This window comes from Prunus mume, linkage group LG5 (genome assembly GCF_029339155.1).
Source record: "Prunus mume cultivar Tortuosa linkage group LG5, ASM2933915v1, whole genome shotgun sequence".
Classification (NCBI taxonomy): Eukaryota; Viridiplantae; Streptophyta; class Magnoliopsida; order Rosales; family Rosaceae; genus Prunus; species Prunus mume.
This window is the reverse complement of record NC_142702.1, coordinates 15577879-15604127: the sequence shown is the minus strand read 5'-3', so window position 1 is coordinate 15604127 and position 26249 is coordinate 15577879. Positions and strand designations below refer to the sequence as shown.

At 35.0% G+C, this 26249-nt stretch overlaps 3 protein-coding genes across 3 annotated transcripts; 2 read left to right on the top strand and 1 right to left on the bottom strand.

The window, feature by feature from the left end:
* Window positions 1–8971: 8971 nt before the first annotated feature.
* Window positions 8972–11450, top strand: LOC103331382 (uncharacterized). The gene is made up of 5 exons (XM_008234003.2): window positions 8972–9132; window positions 9845–10249; window positions 10364–10438; window positions 10521–10592; window positions 10933–11450. The coding sequence occupies exons 1-5, from the start codon at window positions 9031–9033 to the stop codon at window positions 11182–11184; spliced, it is 906 nt and encodes a 301-aa protein (XP_008232225.2). The 5' UTR covers window positions 8972–9030; the 3' UTR covers window positions 11185–11450.
* Window positions 11451–12336: 886 nt separating this feature from the next.
* On the top strand, window positions 12337–17112 carry LOC103331424 (replication factor C subunit 3-like). The gene is made up of 11 exons (XM_089052165.1): window positions 12337–14156; window positions 14243–14353; window positions 14449–14481; window positions 14705–14876; window positions 15030–15208; window positions 15287–15423; window positions 15565–15660; window positions 15995–16064; window positions 16190–16267; window positions 16358–16466; window positions 16706–17112. Exons 1-11 carry the CDS (start codon window positions 13320–13322, stop codon window positions 16780–16782), a joined length of 1899 nt encoding a protein of 632 aa, XP_088908291.1. The 5' UTR covers window positions 12337–13319; the 3' UTR covers window positions 16783–17112.
* A 454-nt stretch (window positions 17113–17566) lies between these two features.
* Window positions 17567–25287, bottom strand: LOC103331381 (Sec23/Sec24 protein transport family protein). Its single transcript, XM_008234001.2, has 11 exons — window positions 24259–25287; window positions 23165–23326; window positions 22688–22830; window positions 21124–21199; window positions 20871–21046; window positions 20691–20772; window positions 20228–20305; window positions 19537–19698; window positions 19171–19434; window positions 18267–18371; window positions 17567–17808 (listed from the first exon to the last, which is right to left on the bottom strand). The coding sequence occupies exons 1-11, from the start codon at window positions 25153–25155 to the stop codon at window positions 17668–17670; spliced, it is 2286 nt and encodes a 761-aa protein (XP_008232223.1). The 5' UTR covers window positions 25156–25287; the 3' UTR covers window positions 17567–17667.
* Window positions 25288–26249: the final 962 nt, after the last annotated feature.

The following is a 26249-nucleotide window of genomic DNA, read 5'->3' as shown; positions in this document are numbered from 1 at the left end:
ACAACAACATAAATTCACCAAGAACCTACAAAAAAAACACAAAAAACAAACAAACAAATTCCAAAATCCAAACATATATGGGCAAGAGGACCCACAATCCAAACGGAGACTGGAGGAGGGAATGAGGGAGAGAGGGTTAGAAAGATGACAATGGAGAGAGAGGAGAGGGGAAAACTAGGAAAAAGAAGGGAGAGGGAGGAGGGAGAGAGAGGAGATGAGAGAGAGAGAGCTAAAAGGAGGTGAGAAGCCACCGACCACCAAAGGGGCGGCGACTACTGTATAGACTCTAGGTTTTTTTTTTTTTCTCTCTACAAACTTGGGCTTGTGTTTCTTTATTTGTTCATATAATAACTATTTAGTTTGGTAGCATTTAATCTTCACCTTATTGAAGGATATTTTGAGTTCAAATCTCATGAACAACTGTTGTTAAATAAAATAAAAATAAGCATTACTCAATGAATACTAATATTCAAGGGAAGTAGTGAATTTCTCTCCCCTTCCTTTTTTTTAAGGACCTTTCATATTGAGAGGGATAATAATATATTAAACTCACACACACTACACAGATGCTAGGACTTGAACCATAACCTTTTTTGGGGTGAGCAATTACTCCAAACCACTGCACTAGTGGGCTCTTTGCTCTCTCTCCCTCCTTTCTTTGTTAAAAAGATTATTGAAATTTAAATGCACTTAAAAATAACTATTTTTATCTAATTATTTTCCACTATCTCATTACTCTCTCCTTTTTATCATCTCACTATTAGCCTCTCCATGTAAATAATAACCTCTTTTCATCTTAAAATTCTAAGAGAGAGAAGTTTCAACCGTCACCCACCTTGGGGTTGGTGGCCTCTATACCCTCCTCCTCCCATTCCCTCCCTTCCTTATCCTCCCAGACCTTCCCCTCCCCCTATCCACCTCCGCTCCTCGACCATCCCCTCCAAACCCTCCATCTTAGGTGAGAGAAAATTGTATAAATTTATTTTCTTATTTATTGATATGTATAATTGTATGATTATAAGAATATGTCTTTATGATTTTTGTAAGTATTTGTGAATAATGTATAAAATTAAGAGTTAGGACCGGTTTGGGAATATTGTTGTTACTTTAAAAATAAAAAAATTAAAAAAAAAGTTGTTTCTGTATGCTTTGAAAATAATCAGTTGTAAGGTAAATCATCTCCATATTTGGTAAACAAGATTTTGAAAGTGATGTTAGTATAAAAAGTATTGTCAAAACCGTTTGGGTAAATTTTAATATAAAACTCTTGTATCTATGAATAATGAATTAAATAGACATGATGTGTTAAGTGCTAATCATAAGGTGGCTGTGGTGAAAGAGATGAAGTTTAAGGTGGTGGTGATGGTGATGGAGGTGGATATGTTAGTGAAGGTGGTGGTGGTGAGGAAGGTGGAGGTGGTGGTGATGGTGATGGAGGTGGAGATGTTAGTGACGGTGGTGGTGGTGATGAGGGTAGAGAATGTGGTGGTAATGGTGGTGGTAATGATGAAGGTGGTGGTGGTAAGGTGGAGGTGGTGGTGGTAGACGATATCATTTAAAATAAATAAATAATTATGGTATTATGGGAATTGAAAAAATTCATTGAAGGCTCATCTCAGCTTCTTTTTATTTTATATTTTAATTTATTTTATAGAAACGATGGTATTTCATTAAACCCATAAGAACTTTCATGTTAATGGTGGCCTCAAAAAAAAAAAAAACAAAACCTCGGGATAGGAAAGAGACTAAATAGAAGAGTCAAACAACTTATATGAAACAGACAAAACTAAAACCCAACCACACAATCCTTAAAACACATCTCATCACTACGTTGGTATTGTCAAAGAAATCCTCCTATAATCTACATAAAATATCATAGTTTTTCGTACAAAGTCAAAATTGTACTGTGGGTATATAACTCAAGTAATAAAGAGCATGCATCCATATGTATCCAATGCCATGTATATGATTCCCCTATATCACTTTTATCCCCAAATAAAGAAAAAAATCCATGACCAACACAACAATCTTTGCCATCACCACCAATCTCATGTGCTATTGCCACCACAACTGCCACCACCATCTCAATATGCAGCATATACATATATACACGCAACTTTTGAGATCAAAATTCAAGCTAACACATATAAAATATGATAAGAATTAGGAACAATTCATAAATGAAAAAAGTCCTTTTTAGTCCCTATGGTTTATTAGTTTTATCATTTTAGTCCTTTGTAGTTTTAATTTTGTCAACTCCTATAGTTGGTTTTTATCATAATTCAAGGATACATCTAAATTTCCATCTAATTCCGTCTAAAATACCCGTTCATATAAGAGACACATGCTTATTTCATCAAGAAATTGGACGGAAAATTAGATGTGTCCTCAAATTACAATAAAATCTAACTACATAAGTCAAATTATCGTAATTGAAACTACAAAGACAAAAGTGAAAATTTTATCAAACTACAGGTACGAAACTTACTTTTTGCTTCATAACAGCCATTATATACTAGCTCCGAAACATACCTCACACAATTTATTTTATTTGTTTAACTGTTGAACTATAGCGAGCCACAGTACTACTAAGACAATGGACATAGACATGTGTGTACAAGAAAAAGAAACAAAGGATTGTAATAAAAATATTTAGTTGCTTCTGAAATGAGATTAATTAAGCAGACACACAACACAACACAACAAGAATATTATATTTAACAGACAGAGAAATCAAGGCCTCTCCTTCTCTCTTGCTTAATTAGAAAATCCAACAAAGCTCACGCACACAAATTCAAAGATAATAAATTACTCATGGCAACTCAGGATTTTATTTTTTTTCTTACGAAGAGAATCCAAATTAGGATCTATCCTTAATCTGTTTCTAATCCATGTCATTTGAACTAATTAAACTTTTGGGGAGACGAAGAACTTTTGGGGAGAGAAGAAATATATATATGGCGAAATGTCACTTCATGTGTCTCAAGTCAATGCTTTCCTTTCCTTAAAATTAGGTCCCCTCTTATATAATATTTGAAGTTTATTGTCCATGAGCAAAGCCAAGCGTGTTATCAGAATTAACAATTAAAAACTTTGTTGTTTATATAACAAGCGTTAGAGAAATTCGGCACCATTTAATTTTTATAAATAAATTTCAGACTTTTTTTCAGAAATTATCAAAAAAAATTTATTTTAAATCTTTATTATATGTGGATAAAGCAGAAAGTAATATTTGTGTTGGATAAAGTTTTAATGTGTATGTAATTTTCTATGTATTATATGTGAGTGCTAGCTACTTATAAAAAAGGTGTCTATCACATCGCAACCTGTTTTATATGCCATTCATTTGTGGCGCACTAGCCATGATGGATTCATGGATTCGAAGTATATGTGCCTTGAAGTTTCAACACGACAAAGATATGCCTAATAGTTATTTTAGATCTACTGATTGTTTTCTTGAATGGTTTTTTTAATTTATAATATAAATCTAAAATTAGACTCCATGACTAGTATATTTTCCAATTAGGGGAGTCTAATACTACATCTATATCTTTTTTCGTAACAAAGCGATATTTCAAACTACTTCAACGTATGAGGAAGGGGATCGAACTCAAGTGAGCATGGGCTTATTTATTTATTTTCTAAATTTACTTATTACACAAAACAATAATTTATGGACTTTCCTTGTGCGTTTTTATTTCTTATATTAGGACTCTAGGTTATTTTCTATATTTACCAATAGTAATTCAGAGTCTAGAGGAAGACTCTTTGAATATTATTATAGTTTATGCTCTTTCAGCGTCAAAGGTTTTCTTGCGTTTTATCATTTTCTAGTGTTTTCGTGTATAGTGCGGTTATTATTGATGTGAGTGATTGTTGATTCGCATCACAAGTTGCGAATTTTCTTGGATACACTTATGTACTAAGCACATAAGCAGATCCAAATATGAAGTAATTTGACTTGCTTAAAGGAGTTAAGCACAAACATGGAATTACACGATTGGAACACCACCTCTAAACACAAGTTTCCATCCTTCAATCATTCATATCCATATAATCTTCTTGATCGTGGTCATAGAGAAACAGTGCAAGAAAAGAGAGTGGGAAAGTTTTTTTAATTTAACTTTTACAAAAAAGAACCACCATTGAAAAAATAAGAGTGAAACATGTATTATAAAATTGGATAATGTGTCGAGTAAATAAGTTTTGAGTCCAAGATTTTGGTAAGTGCTCCCCCACGAATTTCGGTCACCATGTTCGAAAAGCTGTCACAAAAGTAACACCAAAAAAGTACTGCATTTACACTAGAAAAAGCACACATAAAACATAGATAATTCAATAAATAAATAATAAGCTAGTAAATAATAAAATAAATAAATAAATTTATATGCGTGATATGAACGAAGGGGTTTCCCAAAAGGACGAAAACCTACCTTGGATTTTGCTCATCCAATCCCATCTGTTCTTGGATGCGAGACTAGACCAATCCCCAATATCATTCCTGTCGACATCATATTTCTCCATCATCCCTTCCCTCTTTCACTCCTCAGTTGACAAGGTCATCTTTATTTATTATTTATTTATTTATTTGTAGATGAGCACGAACACATAAATACATACATACATACATACGCATCTACGTGTAACAACGCCTAGGGATAATATTGTGGATATTGATAATTTTATTCAAGCTTTCATGTGTAAACGAAATGTTATTGTCAAAGTAAAATAATTAAATCACTACTCAACTTCAACCGGCCAACCAAAATCGACCCATTAGCTAACTTTGCATAATTTTAAAGACTAAAATGACCCGTCAACACTCAACGATAAGATGGCTAAATTAGTTGGAAGGAGCCTCTAAAGGCATGAGTCTTGCCTCTAATATAGCAAGTGTATTAAAGTATATTCAATTTTCTAAAAACATAGCAAGTAGACCCAATTGAGGTAAACGATAAAGATTCCGAGTTCGATTTTCGTGTTAACAAATAATTCAGTTGAAAAAAGTTCGGATTCTCTGCTTATAACTTATACTTTTGGATCGTAATACTGTGTTTCGTTTGAATGTAATGTAACATAAATATTGCTTCATTGTATTCATTATAAAAGACTTTGGATTAAAATTTTATTCGAAAATCGAAATTCAAAATAATTGTCCAATGCCTCTTGAACATAGAGTTAAAATAATCCTTGTCCAACTTTGACTGCTTCAAAAAGATTATTTCGCACTTAGCATCTTTTAATAATTGTTTAAGGGCAAGTGCTCCTCATGGAACCTAATGACATGCAAATTTGTCGTTTAGGAATTAAAATATTAACAACTTTCATTGATTATCTCAACAACGACAATATCATCGACCAATCAAAAAGCGTCTACGGACACAAGAAAAGTAATTAACAGTAGCCTAATGTCTCATCAAATCCGAGGTCCCCACCACGTTGTTGTGATTATCAATTATTTTATTTGCGACCTAATCTCGTCGTATGAAATACATAATGTTGTGGGATTGTCAATTAGATCATGGCTCCACCTAACTTTCGTGGCCATTTTAAAGCAAGTCCAAGGTTTTAATTTTTTTTTTCTCAAAAGCAAAGAGCACTCGATTTTATTACTATTATTATTATTATTATTATTATTATTATTTAGAAGCGATATGAGATTTATAAAGTACTTTTATAATGGATCGAGACACTCACAATAAAATTACACCACTATAATATTAACGCTAACCACAACAAAACATCAAAGTAATTACAATTTCTACATTTTGTGTTTAAATTATGTGGTGGTTTTTTTCTTTATTTTTTCTTTAATAGAATGTATGTGGCATTTTTTATATGTCCTTATTTGTTTCATCTCAAATCTCATTTATTTTCAAACATGTGAAGTGTTTTTACATGTTTTATTAACACTTTCAGAAAAAGAAATTTTTTGGTAGTGTTATCCGAAATAGTTTAACTTGTTTTTCAGTTACATACGTTATTTAGTGTATTTTGGATGTGTCTAATTGGTGATTCCACAAGAATTGACTCGAAGTGCATAAGTTTTTTATTTTAAAAAAAAAACTCAAAATTTAATATAAATTTATATATATCTAGTAATTAAAAATGATATTAGTATAAGCGGTTTTAAGCAAAAAGTGTTTGTACAAAAACATTTCTAAACAAAAGTGATTCAAGCGATTGTAGGGACTGTGAATGATTGTATAACGTGAGATTCAATTTGAAATTTGAATATCAATCAACAGTTATCAGTCATCTACATGTGCACGACGGATTAGTGCTAACCAAACTCTGAATCATAACACTTAAATAATAATCAACTACACTTTCGGTCAGACATTATACTATAAGTGCTGGCTGCTTTTAAATTAAAACGCAGAGCTTGGAATTTTTTTATCCAATTGTTAATGAGATCAACTGTATACATGAAACATACTTTTTTTTTTTCATAACCCTTTGAAGATGAAATATATTAACATATATCTAGTTTCCTAATGAACCAGCCGTTACTATTTTTCATATAAAGGAAAACAGAATTGACATAACAAATTAGTATGATAAAAATAACCACTTTCTGGTTTAAATATCCTTAATCTAGTGATTAACAAGACTTGACATGATGGAAAATCCTCACCTGTGGGAAGATTCCTTGGGCAATCATTTATGAACAAGAACATATCTAATATATAAGTCCTAATTATGTATTTTATAATCAAAATTTGAAGACTAAAGGCCTAACTTAGATCACATCTTACTAGAAAGTAACATTTTTTTTTTTTTTTTTGTGTTCTCTTATCTTATAGTTTAGATATTGAAAAAGAAAAGTAACAAGGTCAATGATTTTATAGTTTCAGGATTCTACAAATTAAAAAGTTGTGTTTGGTTTTTAAAGTTTCCTACATGCACTTGAATTTTGAAGGTCAATTATTAGAATAATTATACCATGTTTTTCTTCCTCAAGTTGTTGGGAAACTTTATAATAAGAAAAATGGAGGATGTAAACTTTACCCAAAGAATCCAAGAGTTCACTTCAAACACATAAAGTGGCCATTTTTTTTTTTTTTTTTCATTCTAGCTAAAAGATGGATGTATATATATAATAAATGGAAAATAAGACTATAGATCCACTTGGGTTGTTTATATGAATCATGCTATTGAATCATGTTTTGGGAGATTCATTATTATACTCAATATATGGCCACAAATTGTATAAAAACTCTACATGAAATGGATTTTAGAAACACAACAAAGAGGCTTCGAACTTCCTATAAATTAAAAAACTTCAATCAATTTCTTAAAACAAGCTCAATCTTAAAACCTCATAAATAAAAAACTCAAAACACTCAATAGGGCATTAAAGTAATTTAATAATCAAAATTAAATTTAATAGGGTCAGCTGTCATTTTTTAGGTTTTTTTAAGGTTTATTTATAGAATGAGTAATTTCTATAGAATGTGATATTTAGAGATATTTTTATCTATATTACTAATGTTAAGAATGAGTATATAACTAAATATCTCTTTATTTTTTTGCCTAAAAACAAAAACAAAAACAAAACAAACAAAAAAATTACATCACGGTTCCGAATCATACAAAACTTTTTAAGGAGATAGATGAAGGTAAATAAGAAACCTAAGTAGAAAGATTATCTCAAGTATGTCGATGATTAGCTAAAGAGTATGCTACCATAAAGGTGTGCCAAATATCGATGATTGTATTTCTTTCTTCTCCTTTTGAATCATAGAAGTAATTCAACCCAAGTATGTTTGGGAAGTACAATACCAGTTTTCTTTTTTCTTTTTCGGTCAACCTACAATACCAGTTGGTAGATCTTCAATGCTAAAAACACTCCCCCTACCATCAGAGTTGATATGCAGATAAAAGTGGTGGTCGACCTTTTGTTTCATAAAGTTTATATGGGTTGGCTTGGGCCCAATGTGCTGTTTTTCTTTTTATAAGCTCTTCAACAAGGAAGAGAAAGCTTGTACTTGGGTACAAGGATCAAAATTTTATGACTCATAGACTAAGCAGAAAGCAAGAGACATAAGCCCCAAAAGGGCCCAAAGTACAAAAGCCCTGCTCCAACCTGCAGACTTTAGAAATTTGTTTTGGTCAAAGGACTTTAGAATCAAGCAAAAGAAGAAAGCTCATATCGGCACTTGACATGGCATCAAAGCAAAGCCATGGATCCTATTACTCATTCTACTCTACTTGGTAATTAAGGACAATCTAATCCAATTTACTGATACAATAGAAATTTTCAAGCATACGCACGATACAAATTTTTTTTAATGATGTAAACTATCTATTTTTTTAGTCTTCATCTGAAGATCATTTATATGAGAAATCAGATACATTAGAAAATCTACTATTGATTTGATTTTGACCTCAACTATTTATTTTATTACAATTTTTTTAGGACACTTTTCCTATTAAGAGATGGCGATAACATATTAAACTTGCGTACACATCAAGAATACAACGATTCGAACTCAAGACCTTTTCTGAAGAAGCATTTGCTTTAAACTACTACACTAATGTGCTCTTTTTGCGTGAGCTATATTTGAATGGAAACTAAAAGTATAGGATTTTTATTTTTGGGGTAAAAAATGATCGGATTATGAAACTACACTTTGTGATGGGCTCAAAAACATGATTTGCACCATGTCAAGTTGCGTAGTTCTACCATCACGAGAGGCCCAACAAAACCAAAATAAAAACTCAAAAGTAAAATCCCGAAATGCGAGTTTGAATGCAATGTATTGGACATCTGTCCCAAAAGTTTATTGTAGTTGATCCAAAGTTGATCCAACGTTCTCCCTTTTTTTCAACAAAATCAACCATACCATAAATACCGTGGAGGAAAAAAATTTGAAAACAACCTTTCCGTGTCTCCATTTTGACCTTTCCAAGACATAGAGACAAATTTGATGTGACAACTTAGAGCATCGAGGACAAATCTCATACTGCCACGTATAAAGTCATATTTACTGCCCTCCAGTGCTCCTCTTCTTGAACCACTCCTCGATGCCCCCCAAAACCAAACACAGACTTGCTCAATCTGTGAAAAAGAGGGAGAAAGATATGGGTAGGAGAGCTGCTTCAAGGAACGAAGAAATGGCTCACATGGTAAATTCCTCTTTATACCCCCAAAAAAAAAAAAAAATCACCTACCCTTTATTTTTGTTTTTGTGTTTAAACCCATACTACATTTTTGTTCTGCATCCTCTGTATTTTTTCAAGCGGTCTTGACTATTTTGTTGGTATGGCTTAGTTGTTTTACTTCACCTGTCTTTGTGAAATGTCATGTTTTAGTTGTAAAATTTAATTATTTTTTCTTTGTTTTCCTCATGGGGAGTGTTCATGGTGGCTAGCATTATATGGTTATTTTATTTTTTATTGCAGTAATTTTTATATTTGCAATTGTAAATGCAATTTGGTGCTCTCTGGCTGAGGCATTGTCAAGGTACTTAGCAACTGTGTGAAAGGTTAATGGAAATCTTGTATTTAATTGAAGTTCTTGTTTTGAAAAATAAAATCTGTTTTCCTCAGCTTGTGTAATATTTTACAAGATCCGCTGTGTATATAAATCATTGATCGTTGTGAAGCTTCTGCTTCTGCTTCTGCATGCGTGGATGTGGCGTGCTTTTGTGGCTTTATATTTGATACATTTGCTGTTGCATTTGTTGTTTGCTTTTGCTTTGATCAGAAATGTTGTTACCTTCAATGAAAGTGGCTTTTATTATTTGGAGTAGACAGTGAAATAGATTGAACATTTTTGGCTGAAATTCTGCATTTTAGTTCATTTTACTAATTATTGATCATGGTGTTCAAATCAAAGCCTCAAGGCACAAATCCCTCATCTGAAAGAGTGGAACCGCAGCCTGAAGCTCCACGTTTGGAGATGATAGAGCAAACTAATTCAAAGCTTCCTGAAGCTCCACGTTTGGAGATGATACAGCAAACTAACTCAAAGCTTCCAATTGAAGAACAAGGTACCAAAACATCTAGGAAAAGGCCAAAGTGTTCTGGTGCTGTTGTTAGGCGATCTTTACGTATCCAAGATAGTATTGTGCCTACTGAAAATCAGAATATGGAGCATGTGATTGAAGATGCAACCATTAGCGAAGGTGAAAATGAAGATGAGCAGCCTGCTCATAAAATGCACGGGTCAACCTCAGGGGAGAAAAGCTTGGAAGAAAAAGTTAACTATCTTGTACAACTATTGGATACAATGAACTCAAAGGTAATGCATTCTTCCAGGGAGATAATTAGCTTTTGGGTGTAGTTAGTTCTATCCAGTTGCATTACTTATTTGAAGCCTTTTTTTATCTTCTTTTACGGTTGGTTGTGAAATCAGGCAAGGAATAAAAACTCTGACTTCTGCGAAAGCCCAGCTTCAATGTACAAAAGCTTGTATGCAGATTCCCAAAAGGTTATTCTCATTAATATATGTACTATCATGTTTTTTCATCTGTCTAATCTGCAAGGTTTATATTATTTCCTTTTATATGCAGATTAAGGCGTTAGAAACTGAAAACCATCAACTTTCTTTAAAGTTGGAAGTTGCTCTTGCCAAACTTGAAGCAGTATGTCAATTAACTTTCCTATCTTGAGCTTGTATCTATAACAAATAGACATTATTTTCCAGTTTAAATTTATATGTGTGCATCCCTGCTTTCTTTCTATTTGTCGGCCATTATGGATTTGTCAGTTTTCATATTAATCTATTAAGTTTGCGTCATACAAGTAGGATTAACAAATTGTAGTTTACTAAACTACATATATTCTGCAATCCAAAAAACATATAGTAAGTAAAAATATGATAAAATAAAGGAGAGTTTTGTTATGTTCTTTGCATTATAGACCTTTGTATTTTCCCCGAAGCAGTGGGGTGATCTGACTCTTTGCATGCTTTGGTTGGTGTAGTATGAGAATGGGACTCGTGCTTTCTCTGAAATGGCTGATAAATTGAAGGATTTGATTTTAGTCTCAAATTTGGCAAAAGCTACTGAAACTGCAGTAAATCTGTCATCTCAAACAGCACGTGGAGCTTATTCTCGGAAAAAAAAACCAGCACGTGGAGTTGTTGCTCCTCAGGAGGACGTGCTCTCTCATTTAATTAACCCAAAAGGGCCAACTGTTGAAGGACCAAAAATTGCTGCTAAGAGAAAGAAATAAGAATGTGAAGGAAATGGAAGGTACTGTTGAAGTTCACCAATTAATGTGATTAGTTTAACTAGTCTTTGTAAAAAAGGGAAACCTGTTGGTACTTTGTTTTATTTTTCTTGAAACTGAGGGAATGTTTCATGGAAAACTTATGTGTAATATGTACATTTGGTTTGTGCATCGTAGACTTCAGTGTCAATGTGATGTGTGTTCGTTTGAACCCTAACTATGAGCTTGTATAATGCTTAGTTATTCTTCAATCATCTATTTTTTTTTTTCATAGTTTCTTCTATGAGATTGACAATGTAGTGTGCAAAAAAATGTCAATTTATCTTTCATTTGCAATATGCAATGGGGGAGGCAATTTTCCTCTGCTCCCTATAGATACTTTATTGTTTATCAATCTTTTCTACGAGCTGGGTTTTGCTGATTGGATGGTTAAAGTCTTTAGTTGTCATGAAATGTTACAGAAGAGAATTAGTCTAGGCATCCATGATATGCTTACTATAAATGTCAAGTATTGTTAGAGTTCAATGAGCTGTGTTTTGTGTTCAATGCTAAGAGTCAGAACGTACTATGAAGTTTTCAAGCTAATCAAATTGGTTTAGCCAGACTTCTGTAGCAAAGGAAACATGTTGGAAACTGTGCTTTATTTTGTTAGTCATTGAGGGATTGTTCACGTCTATTTGTATGTTTAGTTTGTGCATTTTAGATTTTGATATCAATGTGATGTGTGTTTGTTTGAAGCAAGTTGTTTAGATGTTCCTCATGCCACCTATTAGTAAATCTCATACTGCTCAATTGAGCATGTTTGACTATGCCAAATTAAGAAGGGGGCATTTTCCTATTTCTTTTCAATCTCATTTGCAAGCTGATTGTTCATTGAATGGTTAAGGTAACTTGAATGCTTTACAAGGGAATTGGTCTAATGAGAATCTGAGATGTTATGCGTTTCATACTAAAAATTCTCATATGCTTGTCGGTGATACATGTTTTGCATTTCATATTGAGAACTGTGATCATCTTTGGTTCTATATATATATATATATAGGTTATTTGTATATACATCCAATTAGTTAATATTTAATGATTGCAACTGTTTATAATGTTCATCCTAGTTGGCCTCACAGGATTGTGATATGTGAATTGCTTTAGCCTGCAAATTGTCACATGGATTGAATGATGATGGGTCCTATGATTGTGTGGTTAGTTGATAAAGCATGAAAAAATTGCTAGGCATCAGATTCACTGATGAATGATGTAATTTTTTTTTAGTATAAGTGATAGTGTAAACTACCGGGAAGGAGTTTCTACACACAACCAAGATGTCATGGGAGTTCAAACTTGATACCTCTAGTGTGCAAGTCAATAACCTTTTTTACTAAACTAGACTCCGTTGGCCGTGAAAAATGTTTTATTGTTGGGAAATAGTTAATTCTAAACCCAGATGAAAGAGTATGCAAAACCAGGCTGCACTTTGGTTCTTTTTATCTTTTTTTGGTGGGTAGCTAGCTAGCAGGTCTATTGTCTGGGCCTGTGGAAAATGTGGATGGAATATGGAGACAATAACACATTCTGGATTTAGTTCTATGTTTACACCAAACAGTAGAATCTACTTAGGACACAATTTTATATCTCTGCAGAAGATAACATTTAAAATTTGGTTTGCACTAGATTTTTCCTGATATTCTTCTGAAAGTTGAAATCAAACCAACTAATTAAAAGAAAAAACTTGTGTGCTGATAATAATGTTGTGATAATTACAAGAGGTCAATTTTTTTCTTTTTGTTTTTAGAAATGTAAAATAATAATAATAATGTCTGGCATGTTTAAAGCTCATAAGCTTCCAAACAAGAAGTAACAAAAACAAGATTTACAATTGTCAGAAACCTGTATTTAATTTGCTCCTTGAGTCTTAGTATATAATTATATTCGGCTGCTGCATGTTTAATTTGACCCCTCGAATCTAGTTCATCACGCCATGAAGTCATTTTTCGTCATGAGATTCATCGACCTTCATTGGAGTTTCCATCCAGAATTCCAAAATAATCTCACGTCAGGACCCATCACCATCACAAATCCAAAAATCCACCAGTGCTGAGCGTCGTCATAATGTCATAATGTCATCAGACCAGCTCTGAAACACAATGCCAAGCCCTTCAATAATCTCCCGCTCTTCCTCCTTCCCACGCCTCATCAAAACCTGGCCTTCTCAGTACACTCTCCCGGAAGACCTCCCTCCTGCAAACCTGTCTGCATGCTCAGTTCCCACGTCGAAAATCGCGAGTGTCAAGCTCTCTTGGGGCAGGAAAATAAGAAGACTTATTGGGAGGAGGGGGAATTCAGATTTGACAGAGCAAAGCCTCGAGGTTCACAATAAGACACTTGTTGGGGAAAATGTGGTCAACCATCACAAGAGGGTAGGGCAAATTAGTCTGAACGACTATTACAAGGATGGGATTGATGATGAAAGAAGCTCCAAGTATAGTCCCTATTACATCAGGGGACTGACGTATCCGAGCATCATTGTCCCTAAGCATCCAATTGCTAATACTCCCGGGCACGAAAGCAACAACTCTGCTATTACTTGGACCTCAATCTCCACCTTCTTTTCGGGATTCAAAGTGCGAGAGTGGAGCTCTTGCCTTGGTTCTAGAACCAAGGAGTACAAAAAGAATTTTCAGCCTGAAATGTACACCGCGATCAAACCCTCCACGCGTTCAACAGTTAATGCTTCACCGAAGAATTCAGAGACGTCTTTGGTGGAGGAGAGCATAGAGAGGGAGGAGGTCATGAAGAGTAGCAAAGAATATAACAAGGAGAAGCCATTGAGGGAGAGAGTTAGAGCAGCAGCTAGACCAAAAAACGAAATAAAGGTGATGAATGAAGCTCAGAAGGAGTATGCGTGGGCAGACAAATACCAACCTCTGTGCTTAGAAGATTTCATATGCAATAAAGACAAAGCAACTCAGCTGCAGGCTTTGGTATGCATAAACAGCACACATCAAGTACTCTGATTCTTTTTTCTGTGTATGATATACTAATTTATGCATTCAAAATAAAAATACAGGCCAGAGGAGGAGCATGTGGGCATTTCATCTTTGAAGGACCACCAGGCGTGGGGAAGAGAACGATGATCTGGGCTATGCTTCGCGAGGCGTTTGGACGTGACACAATACATGTAAGTATCATGATAAGATTCACTATATTCCTCTTAATTTATTTAAAATTTGTATTAATGTTATTATATTTTTCCATGTTCTTTGAAATTCTCAGGCCAGGGAGGAATTCAAGGCATTTAACTTGAAGGTAGTTTAGTTTCAAGTTGCTTTATTTTATTAATTGATTTCAGAACATTGAACAATTAATCATAGTACACACTTAATCAAGCTTCCTACTTAATGTCTATTCAACCCTATTACAAAATTTACACCACAATTATGATCTTAATATCTTATGAAATCTATTTGCTGCATGATATAATCATATAACACACGTTGACCTTTTACTCTATTTTACTTTGATTTCATAGGGTGAAATGGTTGGTAGTATAGAAGTACATGTAAAGCAATCCCCTCAACATGTAGAAGTGAATCTTTCTGAACTGAAGGGCTATGAGAAGCATGTGATTGTTGAACTCATGAGGGAAACACAGGACAAGACGACCAACAAAGCTTTGCCCTGCGGCCTCGACAACTGTCGAGGTATATACATATATATATTTGGATAACCTGTATAAAGGAAAAAAACACACACACACACACACACACACACAGAAAGTTGATCTAGTTCTGAAATTAAGGCTTAGTACATGAAATTAATGAATCCTTGATTGCCTATTATTTATCTTTCTGCAGCAATAATCTTATATGAGGCAGACAAGCTATCTACAGATGCCCTACTTTATATAAAGTGGCTATTAGAAAGGTATAAAGGGTGTAATAAGGTCTTCTTCTGCTGCTCTGATGTCTCAAAGCTTCAGGCAATCAAATCACTTTGCACTGTCGTTGAGCTTTTACCACCTTCAAAGACTGAGGTGAGGAACTAACATATTTGTTTTTTTCGGCTTCTTTGAAAAAGAGTTTGATTATAAGCTTCTTGTCTGCATTTTCAGACTGTTGCAGTTTTAAAGTTCATAGCTAAGCAAGAAGGCATAGATTTGCCACATGAATTGGCTGAAAGGTTTGCTGAAAATTCTAAGAACAATTTCTGTCTAGCCATTCGTTCATTCGAGGCTACTTGGAAGAAATGGTAATTAAGAAAACAAAAGTTGTTTTTGTTTTTGATTTGTTTAGTTTTATCTGTTTTTCTAATTTCCGGTTAAGTATACTACCATTCCTTGTGCTAATCTACGCATGCTTGGTGGTGTGCTCTGCAATGGTGTACATGCAGCTATCCTTTCAAAGAAAATCAAATCATTTTGACAGGTTGGGAAGATAATATTGCAGATATTGCCAAGAATATGATCGAAGAGCAAAGCCCAAAACAGTATGCTCTTTCGACTAGTTGAATGCCTATTTTATTGGTTATATAAATTCAATATGTAGTGAGGGCCGGTACTATACTAGGTTATCCTAGGTTAGAAGCTAATTGTCTGAGTTAGAAATTATTGTATGAGCCGGTTATATATAACCTCAGTGTCACAATATGTATTGAATCTTGCGTGCATGTTGTGAGACGGAGGTACAGAGATTCTTCGCTGTGAATGGAGCTTAGGCTAATTTCTTTATAATACGCTTAGAGTTGTGATTAACATTTGCAAGTTGGGATTCAATTGTCACCTACAGAGGAAAAACTGAAATTGTTCCATATCATTTGGCAGGCTATATATAATCCGTGGAAAGCTTCAAAATCTTATAGTGCATGGCGTATGCCCCGAATTCATTTTCCAAGTAAGCATTTTGTTTCTCTTCTTATTGGTGGCATGCTTCTAACTGAAGTAATACGTACAATATCTATATATACCAGTTAGTAAAACATACTGTGCTGACCGCTCATTTGGCCACACTGTATGCAGTCCCTGGTAGCAGAGCTGAAGAAGTATTTGGATGATAGTTTGCAGGATCGAATTGAGAGCATGTACGATGAATACAACGTATGAATACAAACCTTGTAGGCCAAGTTTTTTTTTATAATAAGTTTTGAATAATGAGTTATTAATGTGTTATTCTCTTGTATCATGCAGAGGAATGACGAAAATATGTTTGAGAGTGACAAACATGATCATGAGGAAATGAGTAAAAGGCTTAACGATCATTCCAGAAAGTCTATTAAGCAGTTCTTGAGGATTGAAGGTAAAACAACTTGTTTCGAACTCGTTTGGTTTGTGTTTGATATATAAATGCATTATGCATGTGGGAAACGCTCTCTGCCCAGACAGTCTAACAAAGTAAGATGCTAGATTGTTCTGTATTTAGACTATCGATCACGTCGATGTCTGAATACACGGTCTAGAATCGGTCTGTCAACAAAAAAATGTAGCTGTATCACAGTTAATTCTTATACCTAACATAAGTTTTTTTCTCTCTCCCAGAGTTTATAGCTAAATTCATGAGCTGCTATAAGGGTTGCACACATACGAAATCTTTGCCCCATGACGGTCCGACATAAGGAGACTTCTTATTGGTCGGCCAAACAGACTCCCAGAAGGAATCATGCATCCTAAGATTTCCTCTTGGGAGCCTTTTTCTTATTACAAATATGATCATAGTACATGGCTTCAAACTACTTATCGAGTAGTGTTACAATGAATAAGGTGATGCGACGAAAATGTTTGTCATGAACATTTTGATGAGTAAAAACAGTGCTATTTCCTGTATGATGTAAATTGATAAGACATGGTTTTGTTTTAAGCAATGTATATTACCAGTTATATGCTCACAAAGAGACTTGGCAATTTTCTTGGCATTCTGCGTTCTCTTTTTTTTCTTTTTTTCTTTTTTTTTTCCCTACAGAAAAAAGGTTTAATCCTTTAACAAAAGGGCCTTTGCTTTGTAAAGTACAAAATTACAAACAAAAACCTACAATGGCTAAGCAACTCTTGAGGAAATCCCGAAAATTCAAATCCTCTAAGATTAATGCAGACTAAGAGGTGAGCAGAAAAATTGGCCTCTGAAAATATACATGTTTGAGATGAACTAGTATTAATTTGCATACCTCAATTTTGGGAGGCAGTCCAATGTAACTCATCTAAGTACAGTACCTGATCAAAATCTGACAACGTTACTGATCGAAATCATAAAGAATAGTCAATTTTGTGGCACGGGCAGCAAGCCTATTGATAATTGTTTAAGAGCTAGGTATTCCAACCAATGGTTAGCTAACTATTCTAATTTGATCAATCAATATATTTATTGTCAATATAAAAGCATGATAAGCTTTTGTATACTATATATAGAGCCCAAACCATATCAAAATTTGAATTGAATCGTATGCATTACTGTACAAGAAATTGAAAAACAAATTATACAAAACTGCAGCATACCCTCTTGTACATTATTGAACTGCTAATCTCTGGAGATGATCCAAGAAGACTTCAAAACCAACATCATCTGTAAAGATAACATCCCCTCCTGGAAGTGGAGCTTCATTGTTATAAGTCGCAGAAGGATTCAACTTTGCCAAAAGAAAACGGGCCTGAATAAAGGAACGGGATTAGTGACGATAAACTCTACACACCTCATAACAAATACCCTAGAGTAGTGTATCAAGTGAAACACAAGTTTGCAATTATTTTCCTAAGACTTGTGCCGTAACAAGCAAAATTGACAATAGATTCAAACCAAGAATACCCTAGAGTAGCGTATCAACAGTATCAGTGCCAGAAATTGAATTCTTATCGTTATATAAATCATCAAAGATAAATAAGCAGCTCATAAGAAAATGACAAGATGACAATGAAGGGCCCACTAATATGTTAGAGACTAATTGTAATGCCACAACTAACTTCCATTACTATTTGAGGGCCCAACCAAACCATCAGGGACGTAATTGAGGGGAGAGGAATAAAAGAAAGGTCAGCGTCTGTACCAGAAATACAGGTTTTTAGGTTTAACATCCAATAGATAGATACTACAAGACAACATCAGAATTACCTGAGAACCATGCTGATCACAAATCACCAGGCGAGGTACTGGAAATCTTTCCTTGATAATTTGATCTCCATCATCACGAGGAGCTTGTAGCAATTGAGCAAATGCCTGCAACCACAGATTTGTTTTAGTGGACTTGTAATATTTTTGAAGTAAAATATTTATTTGTTTGAAGTAAAAATAAACAGAACAAAACAGAACTGAATCTGACAGACTTGCAAACCACCATTGTATGGGATAAGAGCAACAAAATATATTACCCTTGAACATATAGACCCTATTCATGGAGGCATTTAAAATGGGAAACGGTCACCCAACTAAAACTAAAAATTATTTAAGGTATATGGGTGCAAGGACAACAGATACACCATCAAGCCAAATATGAGTTACTTATAAGACTAGGCAATACCGCATTTTCTAAGATATGTCACAAATTTTGATAGTTGATCATGGAGTTTTAATTTCTTTTACCCCCCATAAAATATGCAACAAATATAGTTCTACACAATTAAGTGGTAATATTTCAAAGGAAGTTAAACATTTATTACAAGACTGCATATATCTTAAAATAATCAAGAGGTTAAAGTGCTAACACGTGTGTATACAGACAATCAACTATCTGAAAGCAGGGTCATCTCTAACCCAAGGGAGTAGCTTCAGTAACCAATTGTAATGCTAAACTATGTTATAATCAAGTACATGTCTATACAAAATTAAACTGGGTCAGGAATTTTGCAAAGAGAACCAAGGCATCTACATCTTTGACTAGCTGGACATCTGGATGCAGCCCTCTTTATATCATGCAATGATAAAGGATTCGCTTGTTTTAGACTTGAAACATAGATCCAAGCCAAAGACATGCTGTTTAGATCAAATTTACTTCAAGTCGATGACTACAAAAGATTACCTGATGTTCAGGCAGATCCTGATACCCTGCTTTTCGCCATTGAGCAATAGTTGAACCATGAAAAATAACAACAGTAAAGTAGGCGTCTAAGAGCAGAATCCTGTCTGCCGCAATGGCAGCAACATCAAGAAGTGCTGGTTCCGGGCCTGAATGAAATGAATATGAAATCAATGAAGGCTGAATCATCACAACTGAATTGGCAACATTTTCTCGGTTTAGGATCATTCTGAAGTATGCGGTTTCATCTGGGCTGTTGTTAAAAACCTGTAACACAATTTCAACTGACTTTATTCACAAGAACTATACAATAGCATAACAAAGTGAAGAAATTTAGAAGAAACATGAAATAAATATAGACCTATATACCTGGACAAACTGAGAACGTCGTAAATGAAACATAAATTGAGGGAAGATTGAAAACCGTGGAGATAAGCTGAAAGAAGATGGACTGTCCTTTTGGTAATCTCCAAACCGAGCACACATACGTATCAATGATTTATCCAGCCATCTTATAGGGTCAAACTCTGCCTGGATACCCACCAATGGCAATATTTCATGAAATGGCACAAGATTTGTGCATATTTAAGTCATATCTTAAAAAATACAAATATGATACAAAAATCTAGAATGACGAAAATCACTTCTCATGACAGCAATTCAAATATATTGACTAAAAGGATAAGATTTTTTTTGCAATTCCACCACATCAAATATGTAAATGCAAATCTAGTAGTGACACTTGTCTCCGTCCTTTCCTTTGCCAGTCACCTTGTCGCATTAGATTTTGGAGCACAACAATCTCAAAAGCTCAAATGGAAAAGATCACTTAAAAAATAAAATTAGCATATGATATATTTGTTCTTTTAAGTTCCTGTATACAGCATCCTTTATAAGAGAATGATGATCACTCAGTGAATAGTAGATATAGAGCAATTGGCCATATCAACTTCACATGGAAACTTTATATTGCCATAAATCATCAGCACAATCTAAAAATTTAGGTTTCAAGACCTGAGATTAAGTTTATAAAATAAAAGCGTGTAGTGTTAAAGATTACCTCAGTTTCCATTTTGAAAGAAACTAGGCGTGCCATGACAACAGCAGCTGCTTCTTGGTCAAATCCAGCAATCAAGTCCTAAAGTATATGGTAGTTTCAGATTACAATTTTTTTAATAAAAAGAATGGATACTAGCCCAACCCCATAAGGAAAAGAAATATGGACATGAAACTTCAAATAGAAAATACTTAGTAAGTGGTTGTGGAGGTTCTGAGAAAGCAAAGTTTGCCATGATGCTATGTAATCAAAAGCAGGTAACACATATGTCTATGAGATACAGGATGGGTTTGTGGAAAGCTGAGATACATATGTATATATAGCAAGAAGTCAATATCCGCTATCAAAAATATCTTCATTAAATCAGATACAATATTAGAGATAGATGTGCTAAATTAATAGTCCCTTTGCAAGAAAAATAAATAATGCATCATATATTGAGGACAGGCTGAACAGAAAAACTTGCCTGTAGGCTTCCAGGTCCAGCAACCCATCTCCTCGAAAGGGTCGTAACACGAAGTCTCATTTGACCACTACTATGCTGATAACTGAAGAAAAATATCTGTAATCAGTAAAGACATTTTTTTTCAATCCTACGCACAACACAAAAAGAATTACTTAGAATCTGAGAGCATGGAGTTCATACTAAGTTAGAAATTGGAAGTAAAACTGATTGCTAGTGGGCTGAACAGTGGCATCTGGGATTTCCTTCTTAACAATTTCAAATATTAGACATAAAGATGTTGCTTTGTCAAGGCCACACATCTTCCATGCACTTGTACTCCCCTGACCTACAACTGTGTCGGAGGACAAAGGACCTTTCTGCACAAGGCAACCAGTGTAAAGGTTAAAAAACACAACCAGCTCAAAAAAGATCATTGAAATGCTGTTGATTATACCTTTTCAAGAGATGCACAAGGACCAATAATGCCCTGAACTTTGACATCTTTTGAGCAGTTTATCTCAAATATACCGCTGCAAACAAGATCAAAAACCAGAATTCAAGTAAGATTTGTCACAAGTTTAAACATCTACGTTGTAACATACACAGAAACGAGAAAAATTAAATTCATTGTTACGTCCACTGGCAATCTGGCACAGTATAAGTGATGTAGTACAGCCTGTAGGTGTTAGATTAAGCACTTAACAATAGAACAAAGAAGAATATACGAGACCGAGGAGAAGAAATAGAGATCGAAAAGACGAGATAAAGGACAGAAGTAGTAGAACAAAGAAGAATATCGGAGATCGAGGAGAAGAAATATAGATCGAAGGGATGAAATCAGAGAGTTCTAGGAAAAGGTTTACTCAACATTCAAATCTGAATTTTAAAGAACTACATGGGGGTATTTATAGCAAACTAAAACCTAGACATAACAGGATAAAAAACCCTTGCCTAAACAGAAATCCTAACCCAAATAAAATAGGAAACTTAAAACTAGAAATCTGGAGAAGTAGAAATCCTACTAGAATTGGGAAAACTAGAGAATCTAGGAAACTAACAAATACATTAGGAAACTAATAAATCTAGGTCTTATGCGTCCTGCATCAATAAGACTGCTCTTCTAAGGAGCATTATATGAAAACTTACTGGAGTTGATGTCGTGATATCAAGCATTTTGCTATAACTTCAACTATATTTTCTTTTCAGAGCCATAAAAGCATTAAACTTTGCCATAAATAATAGGAAAAAAAAACTAAAATGAAAAATCAATTCCTACATTCCTAAATTCATTGATCTGAAACTATGTTCAACCAGAAAGTCATCACGAGACCAGAAAGTATCTAATAAAATAGCATCTGTACCACCAGTATCTAGTGGTATATAAGCAATGCAAGTTATTAATACAAAAACAAATAGCCAATTTAAGGCAACTATGCAAGATAATGTAAGGAGAAAAAAGACATTATGGTGTAAAGCATATACATATCTCAAATATACATTCTAAGAAAACAAAGGTACAAAAAAACCCTCACAAAACTTCAATGAAAAAAAAATAAAATTTATTGTATAGAATTTTGTTTAGAAACAGCAAACAGCATTTTGGGAATATTTAGGCCCCAATTGGAGTTTAGAAGAGTTGTAATATGCACGCCCTGCCTTTTTGTATCACAGTGAGCTATTCTTCCAAGTCAGGAACAGCCTTTACTCTAATCATATAAGACTTGTTCTTCTGACCTCGTTTGAACTAAAGCCCTTGTTTTCTTCTTTTATCCCTCATTTTTTGTGAATAAAACAGACTAACTTATAAAAAGAGGGTTACAAGCAAGAAGAGTTCATTTTCAATTTTCACAAATAACCAACATCAAGTATATGTAGTAAGAAAGCCAAAGTATAATACAAACACAAACATTGACAAAAAACCGTTACATAATTATCTAAAACTACTAGAAAAAATTCATAGTGAAATTTGAAAATGAACAAGTGCAATTTTCCATTTTGGGATTAGCCAAGAAACGTACTTTGATGACAAACCAAGCTCATAATCACCCAACTGGAAAACCCGTTTAAGTGAGTCCTTAAACACCGAATGGCCAAAACTTTCGGCAAGCACAACTAGTCCTCCAGTTCTTTCAACTGCAATTTTAATTTCTGCAATCCCCACCTGAAAGAGAAAACAGCATGCAAAAGAAACATGAAATACTTTTAGACCAACATAAAACACCAACAAATAAGACCCCTGAATTTAATCTGTAGAACCCAAGCCGACAAGCTCAAGAAGCTCAATAAATTATTTAACTTAGGACTAGTCTTCATTGCATAACATCCTTCCCCTCCATATCAATGAACAAGAACATATTATCCATCCCCTTCCCTAAAAGAGATATTTTTTTTAAAAGGACATAACTAGACATCCTATGTACATTAAAAAGGTCAGTTATAAATTACTGTATTTCAAAAAGATATATAACAGGCAAAAGCAAAAACTTTAAAATAACCTGGTCAAGGGCACAAGCAAAAAGATCAAGAACGTGTCCTTGATGTACAAGCTGCTTTGAAAGTCCCTCGTAGAACTTCACGGCTTTATGAAAATGTGGGGCAGAATCTTTATCCAGGTCCTTGTGAGAACGAATCGGTTCAGATAGGTTTTTCGACACAATCTACAAAAGATACACAATGAAAACTCAGTATAATATAGATAACTACTAAATTGTTCCACGAAATAACTCCAACAAAAATATTGAGACCACAACCAATAAAGAGGTAAGTATAATTGTCACAATGCTATTACCACCATCTCAACCTGTTAATTTAAATTTTGAAGAAAAAATAAATTTAATCAAGAAACTCCTAAAACAAGGCATATAGATGCGGCATCCTAAAGATGATGACATTCTCAACAGTCATGGTGGCGGCATACTAGACAAAGGTCCAACTATCACATGGTACTGTTAGACCATATCCATGGAAGGAAGGCGAGAGGTAAGCAATTGGGAAATGTAGGTCAAGGTAGTTCCACTTGTAATCAAGCACGGAAAATTCACTAAGAGGGTTATATGTAAACCCTTTGCCCCACCTCATATTTTGAGGAAAACCATTTGCATAAGCCAAAATGTGATAGCAAACACGTATTACCAAAAAGGCCTCACAAACTGTATGTTCCATTACTAAGCATTTTTAATGTATGTTGAGCAAAACCACCATTTACATAAGCAAGAATGTTAGAAAACATGTATTACCGAAAAGGCATCACAAACTGCCAATGTTCAATTACTGCATTTGCTGTTTTTTTTTTCCTTCCTCTAATCACTTTTTTGCAAATGTATGCAAAAAAAGATTCCCTACTTATGACTTCTTGTGATCCCAATTAGCAGGAAAGCTGCCTAAAGAAGTTCCTTAGGATGCAAGCCATAGGAAATGGACCACAAGCTTCCAACCAACCATCAACCATGTATAACACACCAAAATTCTCTGCCTAATAAGTTTTGATAAATCCATTAATGCTTACTAACAATGATCTTTGTAGCAAAAAGCATAACGAGACTATATCTCAAGTTTCAAAGCCAACAAAAAAATGAGTAAGAATCCTTACAGCACCCTGGCCTTCCGTGGAGGGCCCACCAATGAACGCCATAATCCGGGCCCCAGAACCCGGCACGCAAGCTCCCAACAAGCTGGCAGCCACGCCAAGCGCAGTGCTGGTGCACCGGGCAGCCCGCTGATCAGCCGGTACAGGCCAAGGGTCCTTCTGCAACTCCTCCAACACCGAATTAAGCGCAAACTCACAATCCGACGCCGGCAATAAAAACCGGGCAATGCTCTCGGTGCTCAGCCCGTCCCGAGGTCCAGCAATTACCCCAGTAGTCGGCTTGGGCTTCTTGAGAAAAAAACTCATCTGTTCAAGCAGCTGGTCCTTGTTGACTTCCTTCGATCCTTTGAAGATGTAAGTCTTGGGAACACTGGAGAAACCCAATTCGTGGACATGTACGAAGGTCCCAAAAGTGATGAGACCCACAAGAGAGTGATCCGGAAGAAGACCCAGAGCTTGGGAAAGAGCGGACTTGAGAAACGACAGCTCCTCCTCGATCATACACGTGTCGACGACGAAAATGAAGACCGGAGGCGTGGTGGGTTTCTCGAGCGACGAGTCGTATTCGATGGTGGTGTACTGGGGGAAGAGCTCCGCGGGGAGGTTTTCGTCGGATATGGAGGCGTAGTGGGGAGGGAAGTGGTTGCGGGTGAAGCAGAAGGGGCAGATCCAGATCTTGGCGGCGTAATCGACGGTGGAGAATGGGTTGAGGACGGAGCGGCAGGTGCGACAGCGGAGCGGGGCGTAGGGGAGGACGGGCATGGCCGGGAAGGGCTTGATCGGAGTGTAGATGGCAGAGACTGGGACTACGCTGTTTGTGGACTCTTGCTTTGTGCCTGGAATCACATTCCATGGCATTCGAACGCCGTCCTGGGATTCAAGGTCCAGGAATTCGCTCATTTTCTCTGTTTGTTTGTTTGTTTGTTTGGTTGTTTGTTTGTTTCTGAGACTGGCGAGGCGATTAGAGAAGAATTTCCGTGCAGGGAGAGAGACCTGAGAGTCAGAGTGTGTTGTTGCCAGGGGGAAGAGAGAGCGAGAGACTGAGAGGGGGATGGTGAAGGAATGGGCCAATGTCCAAGAATGAAGCCCAATGGTCTATTTTGGACTCCATAATCCCACTCGAACCCAATTAAATTTTAAAAAAATTTGCATGAATCACACCTACCCACTCGAACCCAATTAAAATTTAAGGAAATTTGAATAAATAGCACCTAGACTAAGGTAAGGTGTGTACATTTACCACCCATAAATCAAATTTAGTTATTTACCACCCAATAAATGAAATTAGAACAAAGGGGTTGGGGTGTAATTGTTAAGTACTCATAGGGAAATCGGTAATGTGTATTTATGTATCGAAGCATAAATTTAGTTAGTTTGTTGATTGGGATACGATAGTTGTTCTAGGTTATGCAATGAGATAGATATAATTTCATTTACTGTACTAGACAATAGGAAGACATTAAATGACAATTGTTATTTTTGAAATGAAATTGGTAGTTCCTCCTCAAAAGTATATATCAAATCGGCTTCATCTAAATCAAAGTGGGTGTGGAGATAGTGAACAAAACGTTAAATAAAATGGAACTAGAAAATTAGTCTTTTATTATGTATAAGCAAAATAGAGTTAGAGAAAAATACATAACATTAACACTATAGTTATACACTTGTGAATGTAATTGTAAAGATTAATTGTATGAAATATTGTTGTAGGCATGGGTACCGAAATTACTAGTGAGGAGACGGTAGCACTGATGCTAGTTGTCACTATGTTACCCCATATGGTAGATAAATTAAACATTTTTATGAGCTAGATTTCAAACCCTGGAATATCGAATGTGTTGTCGTTGTTCCACAACAAAGCAACGTGTCAATATTTTTAACCTATACTGAGGTTATATGTTTCTAAACAAGTTCGTAATCATGCATTGTGTTTCTTATTTTATATTCTCATGGGAGACTGTGTGTTGTTTGCCTTGAAATTCATTAAGTTTGTG

Bases quoted from the DNA above. Each gene is read 5' to 3' on its own strand.
- LOC103331382 (XM_008234003.2), top strand. From the start codon at position 9,031: ATGCCCCCCAAAACCAAACACAGACTTGCTCAATCTGTGAAAAAGAGG. The intron at 9,133-9,844 runs GTAAATTCCTCT...TTCAAATCAAAG, and splicing joins ACGAAGAAATGGCTCACATG to CCTCAAGGCACAAATCCCTC. The intron at 10,250-10,363 runs GTAATGCATTCT...TTGTGAAATCAG, and splicing joins TGGATACAATGAACTCAAAG to GCAAGGAATAAAAACTCTGA.
- LOC103331424 (XM_089052165.1), top strand. From the start codon at position 13,320: ATGCCAAGCCCTTCAATAATCTCCCGCTCTTCCTCCTTCCCACGCCTC. The intron at 14,157-14,242 runs GTATGCATAAAC...ATAAAAATACAG, and splicing joins CAACTCAGCTGCAGGCTTTG to GCCAGAGGAGGAGCATGTGG. The intron at 16,065-16,189 runs GTAAGCATTTTG...CACTGTATGCAG, and splicing joins GCCCCGAATTCATTTTCCAA to TCCCTGGTAGCAGAGCTGAA.
- LOC103331381 (XM_008234001.2), bottom strand. From the start codon at position 25,155: ATGAGCGAATTCCTGGACCTTGAATCCCAGGACGGCGTTCGAATGCCA. The intron at 21,200-22,687 runs GTACGTTTCTTG...TCTTGTTTGCAG, and splicing joins GAGCTTGGTTTGTCATCAAA to CGGTATATTTGAGATAAACT. The intron at 19,699-20,227 runs GTAATCTTTAAC...GTGGGTATCCAG, and splicing joins CTTTCAAAATGGAAACTGAG to GCAGAGTTTGACCCTATAAG.